Source organism: Medicago sativa, chromosome 8, assembly GCF_051527215.1.
Source record: "Medicago sativa cultivar Bolivia chromosome 8, Bolivia_mono, whole genome shotgun sequence".
In the NCBI taxonomy this organism is placed as follows: Eukaryota; Viridiplantae; Streptophyta; class Magnoliopsida; order Fabales; family Fabaceae; genus Medicago; species Medicago sativa.
This window is the reverse complement of record NC_140756.1, coordinates 37208710-37220946: the sequence shown is the minus strand read 5'-3', so window position 1 is coordinate 37220946 and position 12237 is coordinate 37208710. Positions and strand designations below refer to the sequence as shown.

At 36.4% G+C, this 12237-nt stretch overlaps 1 protein-coding gene across 1 annotated transcript; it reads left to right on the top strand.

Annotated features, from left to right (window-relative positions):
• The first annotated feature begins 6574 nt into the window (after positions 1-6574).
• Positions 6575-7556, top strand: LOC146898888 (albumin-1-like). Its single transcript, XM_085739313.1, has 2 exons — positions 6575-6715; positions 6963-7556. Exons 1-2 carry the CDS (start codon positions 6667-6669, stop codon positions 7346-7348), a joined length of 435 nt encoding a protein of 144 aa, XP_085595439.1. The 5' UTR covers positions 6575-6666; the 3' UTR covers positions 7349-7556.
• Positions 7557-12237: the final 4681 nt, after the last annotated feature.

Genomic DNA, 12237 nt, shown 5'->3' with positions numbered 1-12237 from the left:
AGATACGTTTGGTATGGGTGTTACAATTGGTATCAGAGCAGGTCGATTCAGACCGTGCCTTGGGTCATTAAATTACAACTAAGGTAGTGGGACCATTGGGTTCCGGGTAAACATTCTAGTCGTTGTTGTTGGTTGAGCCTGATCAACTCAATTTAGCATTCAACAATTAGAATGGATGCCTGAGAGCTGAATAGGACCCAGGAGGAACGAAGTATGTGATGGAGATGCACTGGAAAGTGTGAACTTATAAGTAAGAACTCGGATAAGTATTAGTAAGAGTTTGATCGTGCCAGAAGGTGGCCGGTGAACTAATCAAGTACAAGTGTGAATCCTCCGGGAATGTAAGGCATGTTAAGAAAGAACGTTCCGACAAATTCGAGTATGATGTTAGTGATACTTCATGTATCCGAAAGTGAAGAAGTTGGATATATATAAGTATGACCGAAAGTTCGGTAAGAGTTGTTGTTGGAACGAGTTTATGGTATTCTGGAATGTCAGAACAAGACTACAAGGTAAGGATTTAAGAGAAAGATTTATGTTATCAAGATTAAGGCATTGATTTCCGACATGCCAAGAATTTTATCGGAAAGGGTTGATGTTGCCATGCATATGTTATAAGATATTTTACGATGATAGGGAATAAAGATGTGCATTTTATACTTGAAAACTAGAGTTGGAGAAGCTCACCAATAGCGAACCAGAACGAAACTTCCCGTTTTTTTATGAAACCTACCAGTTCGTTCCTATGGTTTGCAATGACTATTGGGGAGATGTCTTCACAATAATCTTTTATGTGACGAAAATCTTTTATGACATCAAGTAATGAATGCATATCATACCCTAGTATTTTCAAGAAAGAAAAAAGGGGCATGGGTAACCATCAACGAAACCGATACGGTTTAAGGTAGCTTTGGAAATTAGTGTGTTAAGAGTCCAGAATGAGTTAGGATCAAGAGTATAGATGTTCCGGTATTTAGAAGGAAGTCACATATATATATGTATGAGGTATGAAGTAAGAAGTTAAAGTGGTGCAGAGTTATGATGAACAAGATATTATTTTCTAATGTGCCGTGAATTGAATTGATTGATGTTAATGCTTGCCATGCAAAGGTTATAGAAATGTTTTTAAGATGATTGGAAGGAATGATGTGCACTAGAGTATTTGAGGAAGTAAGATTTTTATGTAAGATACGATTTTTTTAGAAAAACTGAGTTGAAGAAAATACACCAATAGCGAAAATTTCGCTAATAGCGAAATTACTCCAGAGAATTTCGCTAATAGCGAACCTGGAGCGAAATTTCGGTTTTCCCGAAAACTGTCATTTCGTCTCTAGGGTTAGTAGTAGCTATTGGAGGTTGTTTTCACAATCTTTTATGCAACAAAAAATTCTCTATGACATCAAGTATCGAAAGCACATCACATCCTATGAATTCTAATTAAAAGAATGCATGGACAAGTATTAACGGAGTCAATCCGGTTTAAGGTAACATTAGAAGTTAATGACATGTGGCAAGAGCTGACGAAGAGCTTGGGTCAAGAGTTTTAAGGTTTCGGCTCATGGATTGGATAAAGAGTTAAGTGAACACAAGAATATCAGGTTTTATGAAGTCATGAGTACCCCCGGATCTATGTTTCGCTTAATCGAATTGCTAAGGCTCGTTATGATGATGAATTTTAAAGTTTGCCAAAATTTTGAAAATGAATACATGCATATGGGTGATTGGAGATGGCGTTCTTGGATTTAGAAGAAATTTGGTAGGTACCGGTTGTTACGACTCATGTAGAATGGGCTATACTCATCGGAACTAAGGTTGGATGACACAATTGTGTTGTCAACTTATTCCGTGATTTTAGAGTAACGACTGGGGCCAAACTTATTACGTTTTTATATAAAGAGAAATCGTCAACGCCAATGACCCGTGTGTTAAATTATGATGTTTTCTTAAAGAAAGAAATTAACGAGCAAGCATTAGTTTGATTACGCAAAATATAGTACGTGAGAATACAAGAATACAATGGAGTATGATCAAGAAAAGTATGTATGAATTTATGATGAGTTCCCTACGTGAATTCGATATGTACTCGGAAACAAGTTAAGTATGATAAGTATATGTCATAAGGTAAACTCAACCAGTGAAAAGGTAAGGTCTATTTTCAAGTAAAATAGTATGGAAATTCGACAAAACTACTGTGAGATCCAATTTTGCAAGGTATTGTGAGGTGCATGTTTATGGCTAGGGTTGCCACATGAAAGGTTTTGAGAAAGGTTCAAGAAGATGATGCTTATATGTAAAGTTCGGTTGTCTTAATGAATTAGAGTGTTGGTTAAGGCCAATTGGTGGGAATCAGAGTGGCGCAACGAAAGTTAATTGGTGTAGTTACCAACAGTAATCATGGAACATGGGATGTGATAGTAAGAGCCTTCGTTAGAAGCATTATGGGGCAAGCGAGAAGTTCTCGAAATGTTAAGTAAGAAAGGAGACTTATGTAATCAGTCATGAAAAGGGTTAAGGTATGTGGATGTGTCTTCATCTAAGTAAGATAGGAAAGGCTAGAGTCACCACAAATGAAGAGTATGTGCTATGATAAGAAATAATATGTGATCGTTACCGGATACGATGTTCTGAAGATTCAAGATTATTGTTCTTATAACGAGGAAATGATATAATATTATGTAGGTCAAGGATCCTATATGATATATGTTATGCATTTATGAGAGTCTCCAAGATATGTATGTAAGTCAAGAAAGAATAAGAGAAGTTATTTTTGAAGTTTAAGAATTTCAGAATAGAAGGAGATACAAGTCATAATTTATGTACGATGAAGTGCATACCCTCGTATGTAAACTTGTTAAATGATCATGATACTTACTAAGAAGATTTCGAGCTATGATTTAAAAACTCCTAAATTTGAAATGGATATTCAAGGACTTGGAAACGAAAGTATTTTTTTTAACATGATACTTTTCACAAAATTCTTTTAAAAAACTATGTCTCCATTCGTTCCAAGAATCCGAATACTCATGTTTAGAATTTTTTTTTTTAAAAAGCAATATGTTAGAATGAGTTTCGCCATTATTTAACAAGAAACGACGCTTGAAGGTATATGAATGCTATGGAAAGTAAGATGTGTTGAAGTAAACAACAAAGTTTTCGAGAAGTCTTATGAGGCACACAAGTATATGTTAAGAGTATTCAAATGCAAGAGGTCTAAGTCGGAAGTTTTAAGGGCATGTAAGTTACAAGATGGGTTGATGAATGCTATATGTATAGGCGTAATTAATTTCGCCTCTCTACGACAAGTTATATGAGTTATCCATGAATTTGGGTGCAATAAGAATGGTAATGAAATCAGAAGAATTAATAAGACTCTGAAAAGAGACAAGAGATTCGTGAAATCGTCAAGATAAGTGATGTGGGTTAAGGAACAAGAGGAGGACATGATTCGATAAACCCTTTGGTTATGTATGAATGGAAAAATGTTTGATTCAGACCATAGATGATAAGTTTTTATCATGATGTTGGTAGACGATCTTCAAATTTCGAGGACGAATTTTTTTTTAAGGGGGGTAGAACGTAACATCCCGCTATTTACCTAATGGAATTTTTATCAGACAAATGTATAAGAGGATTAAATTCAAGGGAAGTAAGTATGGAGAATATTTGTTATGTAATATCAGCTTATTACGAATTAAGTATCAGTGTCGGATTTAACACGCTTAAGTCAAGGGCATGTTGGTAATTTCACGCAGAAGAGATATTTAAGTGGGATTGGCCCAAAAATATCTCATTTTTCTCATAATCTTTCTCTCTAGGGTTGAGAGAAAGAGTTCTCTCCTTCCCCTTTCTATGGATCGGCCCTCTCCCTCAATCTTCTACCATCAAAGCTTCCAATTTCATGGAATTGGAGATTAAGCAAGGATCATGGCAACTTCTGGAGCAAGAAGCAACAAAGGGAATGAGTAGAAGCTTGGATTCAAAGTTAGGGTTTGAACTTTGAGAAGCTTAAAGCTTGAGGCAAACACAAGGAACAAGCTAGGTGAGTTCCATAGATAGATTACCTACCTATGGGTTTGTATAATCTTGTGAAGAAATCATGATATATGTTAGTGTAGCTTTTATGAAATTTTAGTACCCCAAGCTAATCCTAGTCAATTATATGTTAAAATTGCCATGAGTTATGTTTAAATAAGTATATACATGTTGTTGGATGTATTTGGTGCATTACAGGGTCAAATTGGACGAGTTTTGGGTCGAAAATGGTGAAAACCAGTAGCCGAAAACACCGAAAACGCAAAACTCGCAGCGCTGCGCCTGTACAAGGGCGCTAGGCACCCACCTACAGAGAATCCAGCGCTACGCGCCCTCCCTCTAGCGCCAGGCGCCCCAGACAGGACAACGTTCGCGTTGTTCTGCGTTCGGGTGATTGGGGGCAGTCGTGTGGGGGTCCGTAGCGATCGTTTCGAAGCGTTCTTTCATTATTTTTACTTATTTTTCTACTGGAACAAGTTTGGCTTTATCAAATCAAAGAATTTATAAACGGCTTGAAACTTGGGTTTTGGCACTTTCGGTCTTTAGAAATCATTGAAATTGCACACCTCGTCAATTGATCCTTGCATCATTAATCATGGCAATCTTAGCATGTAACACAAGGATGGCTCAAGAGAGTTTAAGCATGATGGGGTAGCAATGAACTAAGAAAGGGAATGTATGTAGAGCCTCGGCTTAGCTAGTTGAGAACTAGAAGATAGCATGAACCCTAAATGTTAAGACGCGAAGTGTAACCACTTCGCACATGAGCTAGAATGACTTAGCAAGTAGGTAAGTTGTGGATTGAAAGGTTATTTCTCTCCACCATGATTAAGTATGAATATGAACAAGTAAGAGTTTACCACTAATCAGTTCGATTAAGGATCTGAGGTAAACAATCAAGTATGTACACGTTTTACTTATATGCACGACAAGACCATGACTTAATATGTGTAGGTGACATGTCTCTTGATATCCACATCAGGGGGATACAAGGGGTTCTCGTAATGAGAACGATTCAAGCCGTAAGGGACCCACATGTCACTGAGTAAACAAGACATAGGTGCTCGTGTCTCTTGTTATCCATGCTAGGGGGATACGGGAGGTTCTCGACCTAAGGGGAACGGTTTAAGCCACAAGGGACCCGCACGACACCGACCGTAGGTTTCCCCTTGAGGTTGCCTATAGCCTAGGATTTAGAGGAACTCATTGAGACATTATGTCTCATCCCAATCCTTATTTGTTTCAGATAAGCAGGATGTTTATGCTTGTTCGGAGCCGGATGGATATTACTTCAAGGGTTCGTTCGTAAAGCTGCAGGATGATATGGACATCAAGGATGAATTTTTATGTAGGGATGAGTTGTATTGTATTATGATTTATACAAACGTGACTTGATGTAAATATTATTCATTCGTAAAAGTTTTATGTTGTATATTTTAATGTATCCAATACTAATATTAACGCACGTGCCAGACTTTCTAGATACGTCTGGTATGGGTGTTACAACCTGTACGTGAGTTAACTCACGCTAGTGTAAATCCTGGGCGTGAGTTAACGTACGCTAGTGTGAATCCTGGGCTCAAGATTAAGAACACGTTTTTTTGACTTTGTTCAATGCATTTTAATTGATTTTACACGTTTTTGATAAGTTTTTACACGTTTTTTGACCCTATTTATTGTAGATATAACCTATGTTACAATCTCCCCCTATAAATACACCCCTAAACTTCCCATTTCCTCACACCATATCTCATTCTCACTCTCTTCTCCTATGGATCTTCTTCCTTTCCTTCTTTTTTTCCTTCTTTATTTTGGTGTAAAAAGAGAAAGAATGATAAGTAGTGGGTATGCTGGGGAAAATATAAGTAGTGAACAACTTTCTTGGGCAAAAAACCACATTGGGTAAAACTAAATGTGCAGATTTAGTTTTACCCGAGGAAGGTTGGTTTTCTTGTGGTTTATTTTTAGTTTTACCACAGGAAGATAGGTTTTCTGGTGGTTTTTATTTTTTTTTTTGCAGTTTTAGTTTTACCCCATTGTAAATGTAATAAGAATTATATTAATAAAATGATATTTTATATTTATTATTTTTGTTTCTCTATTTTTGTTTAATGTTGCATTTATTTTACGATTGCGTATTGAATTAATAAATTCAAATATTAGAATAAAAATTGCGATAGTTAAGTCAAGTTCAACTTATAACTAGCGTGACTTAAGTCACGTAGCGTGACTTAAGTCACATTCACCTTATAACTGGCGTAAGTTAACTCACGCTACGTGAGTTAACATGCGTAGGGGCATTAAGGTATTTTACTTTGGGAATGAGCGAAATCATTTGGGTAAAGAGCAGAATTCTCTGTTTTATTGCTCATAATACACTAGCGCAACTTAAGTTGCGTAGGGCCATTTTGGACTTTTACTTTGGGAATGAGCAGAACCGTTTGGGTAAAGAGCAGAATTCCTGATGTGAATATAGATGGCCCATTTAAGCACCCAATTTGGGGATGGTCTAAGCCTTATTGTCGCTATTATCACGATATCTCTATATTATTGCATCCTAGAATCATATAATGCAAATCAAAGCTAATCTTGCGTAACAAACAATTCTATCTAGTTCTTTCTTTCAATCAAACAATGGCTTCTGTAAAGCTTGTTTTGACTATCGTCTTTCTCGCCACAATCTGTGTGTAATTTATCATTTTTCGCATTGATATATACCATGCATTTTTTTTTTTTATATCTTAGAAACTAATGACAAATTAATCCGAATCAACTCCAAAATATTGGCGTAGTATTTCGATTACAAAATTATGAAGTACCTAACTAACCACTATATATTCTCGCCATATCAACTGTCATATCATATGTTGCATTGATGTATGTGGTTGTATTTGTTCGAACTTCAACTAACTTTCAAGTTTCATTTGCAGTAATGTTCCCCATGACGAAGATAGAAGCATGTGAGAACTTTTGGTGTACAATATTTAATGGATATCATTGTAGCAGTGGTTGTGGTTGTATAGCAGCGGCAGGATTGGCTGGGTTTTGCCGACCACAGTTAACTATTACGAAGGAAGTCGAGGAACACCCCAACTTATGTCAATCTGACGACGACTGCATCAAGAAGGGAACTGGGAGTTTATGTGCTTATTATCCTAATTCTGAGCTCCAACATGGCTGGTGTTTTACCTCTAACGTTGAAGCAGAAAGCTACTTCGAGGTTCTCACTAACCCTGCAATAAACAAATTCCTCAAGAATATCTCTTACTCCAATGGAAAAGGATTCTTGAAGATGCCTGTGGAGATTGCCACTTAATCTTGATATGTTCAAGAAACAAAATATCAACCATGCATTATATCATGCAGCTACGTACTACTCTTAATAAACAATATCTTTCTCTCCAACTAATCAGTTGGCTTTTAGATATCCTTCATGAATTTCAATAAATGTAGCATGCGCATGGGTGTATCACTGTAATATATGCCATCACTTTAATATAAATAAATTAATGTTATGATTCTCATTTCTCTTTTTACAATTCAATTTTATACGTTGTGAAACAATGATTGAAGGGAATATTTGCTTTACATACAAACAGAGAGGTCACGGATTGAGAAAACATAAAGAATAGTATATACAATATTTTGAAACGAGTACGTTGATTACAAATACACACCTAAGTGATTGGGCTCAAACAGGGTCGTCCCTGTGAAATTAGAGACCCGGCTCTCTTAATATAAATAAGCCCCAAAAAAATACAATTTTTTTAAAAGAAAAAAACTATAATATTTTTTATTTTATTTAATTTTCTTAGTAATTATAAAATAAATAAAACATTATAGTTAAAATAATTTTCTTAGAAATAATTATAATGTTTGTTGTTAGATCTTTGTGATTTTATACGACAAGTATATGCCAAAAATTATAAGTACTATAAAAAAAAGTAATATTATACTTTTATTTGTAAGTAAGTAATTAGAAGGAGAAGAGAAAATATTGATGTAATATAGACATCAATTCCAATAAAATTAGCCCAAAAAAGACCCTGATGGAACAAAATACAACTTAAAAAAATAAATAAAATAAAATAAAATAAAATGCCAACCCTGGGAGTTGAACTGTGGCCTATAAGCATTACACTGCCGAATTATTTTCAGAGCATTATATATTAAAAGAAAAATATTTTGGGCCTTAAAATTGCGGAGGCGCAGCTCCATTGAGCTGTTTGCACCTCCCCAGGGACGACCCTGGGCTCAAATGATTAATGTGCTCTCACTAAGTCGAATTGTTTGGAGAACCAAAGTTCGATTTTTGATGGGAAAAATTCTTGATCAGACTTTATTTATATTCCGACCAAACTTCGGTTTACTGGGATGAATTCCGCTAAGAAAACAAGGGTGCAGATATTGTAACTTACTACCATATCTTAAATAACTCCGTTGGATTATGGTTTTAAAAGTTACTTTGATATATATGTTGCGAAACAATGATATGAAGTGGAAATTTGGGTTACAAACAAAGAAAGTGTTCCCGGAATTGAGATAAAATATGGTTATATACAATATTTTAGAATTAGTTGAATGAAAATTAAAAGGATACAACAGTACTTGACTACTTGAGTCTTGGAAGGATATACCAGAAACACCATGAGGAGTGAACTTGGTGAAATTGAAGGAAAGTGTTTGTACTGAGTTTAAATTTGTTGTTAGCAAGAGAAAGAGACACACAATGTTTAACGCATATTTTTATTTTTCCTAGGAGAGAAGAGAAAGTGGGAGAGAAGCCTAGAGAGAGAGGGCAAACTTTAGGGAAATAAAGGGTAGTTTCAAGAAGGAAAATAGACAACCCAACCAAAGCATCCATCATCTAAATTTCCATGGAATGGTCAAGGAACAACATTTTATATAACAATTTTTCCAAAGGAGACTAAGATTTCAACTATCACTACTAGAAAAATTTCACTTTGGCAGATATATATTTAGGGACGAAGTAGAGATGGAATGGGCACAAACTTCAGACGGTTTTCAAATAGATTATGCATTTCGAACGGATTTCGTACGAAAGTATCCCGTCTCCTCGTGGTAAATAGAAAACGTATGTCCCAGATTCCTTCAAATAGATTTCAGACAGAATTCCAGCAAACCTATACATCGATATTTGAGTTAATTTGATTTGGTTTCAAACAGATTTCAGACTGAGGCAAAGAATATTGCAAACATAATACAGACATAATTAAGGTAAATTTCAAACATATTTAGAATATATTTTGGAAAAATATCAGAAAGTGTTCTGGATTTGACCAGAGCCTTGTGAAAACATCCCAAAAGAGACAAAACCGAAGAGCATACAAGGCCAAAATACACTAAAGGTGCACGCTTGGTTTTGTGCATGTCACCGCACACAAACATGCCTCAAGCCAATCTCTGCCATTGATTTCATCTCTAACCGCCTCCGTTGATCGTACCACATCACACATGGATTATTTGAAGCCTTTATACCAATATAAAGGTGACTTAGCGTCACCTTCAAGGTACACATTCAATTTCCACCACTTTTCGCACATAACCACCTCTAAATAGTGACTTGAGCATTGGAGCACAAACAGGTCTGCGTACACCTTTCTCCTCCGCTGTGGAAGCTCAACCTCCTTCACACTGGAGCACTGTGAATCACCATTTCAGAACTATAATCTTCAGATGATAGATCATTTGGTGATAGAAGGAGGGGATCGTTCGATGATTCTCCGTCGTAACGGTTTTTGATTATGTGTTCCTTCGCCGTGACCATTTTCGGTTATGAGTTCCTCCACCACAACAATATACAGTTTCATTTTTCCCTATTGGAGATCGAATTGGTGGTGAAGGAAATTGATGGTAATAAAAGCCCGGGGTCCCAACAGTTTCAATTTCCCTTTCGTCAAAGAATTTTGGTATCTTTCGAAACATGAAGTTCGAGTAATGTTTGATCAATTCTATTCTGTTGGGTATTTGTATTGGCTGCATTGTTGCTAAAACAAATACTCCCTCCGTTTCAAAATATAAGCAAAATTCATTTTTTAGGTTCATTCATTTAATGATGTATGTGGTCCATATTATGAACCACATACATCATTAAATGAATGAACCTAAAAAGTAAATTTTGCTTATATTTTGACACGGAGGGAGTATACTTGTTCTGTAAGTTGGAACCAATGTTCCAGCATGTGGTTAGGCAGCTCTGTGAGATGTTGGATACAATGTTCCAACATCCTGGCACGGTTCAGTGTGCCTGGGTTTCTGCCTTATCTGTACGAGCATATTTTATTGTTTAAGGAAACCGTATTTCCTTTACTTACTGACCAAGTAACGCGCATATCTTATAAGAATCAGCTGTGGAATATTTCTAAAATAGATATTTTATTTTAGGAAATATTTGTTACAATTTGGAATGTTTCAAAATAGGTTCCGACATATTAGGACTTTCCAGATTTGTTTCTGATTCTGTTTTGCAGTTGAACCGATCTGCAATTTTACTGAAGCCCAACGAATTATTTAGCCCAAGCTGCTTCAGTATAAAAGGAAGACTTCAAGACCTAATTGATTATTCAAGCCGTTGCACTAAAAGTTTAGATTTTTAGGGTTTGAGTCTTCATCTATTCTGTTCTTGTATCGTTTGTGATGCAAGTCTAGAATCTTTACTGTGTTCTTTCTAGTGTCATGTTAGATACTTGTTTAGGACTGGTTTTGTGAGTATTGATACTCTTGTGCATCAAACCAAAGTTGTGAAACAAGGTTTGGTTGTTTGTGTTGGAAGGTAACTTCTGTTTTATTGTGTTTGAGGTCTGATAGGTCACTGGGGCAGTGACTGACCATTAGGATAGTGAGATGGGATATCAGATCTAGGAGTTCCTAGGTTGAAGTCTAGACGGGTAGGTCCTAGGTCATATAGTGTAACCGAGGAGTTTGCTGAGAGCTATTGAATAAGGACTACACTAGTGGATTTCCTTCCTGGCTTGGTAGCCCCCAGATGTAAGCGTGTTGTGCTGAACTGGGTCAACAAACTTCCTGTGTTCTTTATTTTCTTGTCCTTTATTTTTCTTGTTTTTATTTCTGTTTTATCGCTTGATGTTGAAACATTAATCGAAACATCGCAAACGTTTAAAAATCTGACAGAACCTAATAAAACAAGTACGCTAGAATTTCAATTGGCATCAGAGCAGGCACCCTGCCTGTTTCAGGGTGAGCTCCAGGGAGTTTTATTCTAGCACTATGGACAAGGAATGTGGATTTGTAAACAGGCCCTCTCTGTTGGACGGATCTAATTATGACTATTGGAAATCACGTATGTGTGCTTTTCTCAAATCCATTGACAACAAAACAGGGAAGGCAGTTCTGAGAGGTTGGGAACATCTTGTTCAACTAGATGCTGATGGTAACAGGACTGATGTGTTGAAACCAGAAGATGAGTGGACTGATGCTGAAGATGAACTGGCTCTTGGAAACTCAAAGGCATTGAATGCTCTGTTCAATGGTGTAGAGAAGAATATGTTTAGATTGATCAAGCAATGTACTGTGGCTAAGGATGCTTGGGAGATTCTCAAAACTGTTCATGAAGGAACTACTAAGGTAAAGAGTGCAAACTCCAACTCCTTACTACAAAGTTTGAGAATTTAAGAATGTTAGAAGATGAGAGCATTCAAGATTATCACTTAAATATCCTAGACATTGCAAATTCTTTTGAGTCTCTTGGAGAGAAAATATCTGATGAAAAACTAGTCAGAAAAATCCTCAGATCTCTACCTAAGAGGTTTGACATGAAAGTTACAGCTATTGAAGAGGCTCAGGACATTTCAAGCTTGAAGGTTGATGAACTGATAGGGTCCTTGCAGAATTTTGAAATGACTGTCAACAGCAAAACTGATAAGAAAGGCAAAGGAATTGCTTTTGCTTCTTGCATAAAATCTGATGAGTCACAAGCAAATCAAGAAGAAGATGAAGACATGGAAGAATCATTGGCACTTCTTGGGAAACAGTTCAAGAAGATTTTATGAAGAGTTGATAGAAGGTCTAGGCAAAACGGCCAGAACATCCGCCCCAACACTGAATATCAATTTAGTAAAGAGAAGGTGGCAAGACCTGATGACGTGGATTCTCATTACAAAGGAGTCCAATGCTATGAATGTGAAGGGTATGGACATATCAGAACAGAGTGTGCCACATTTCTGA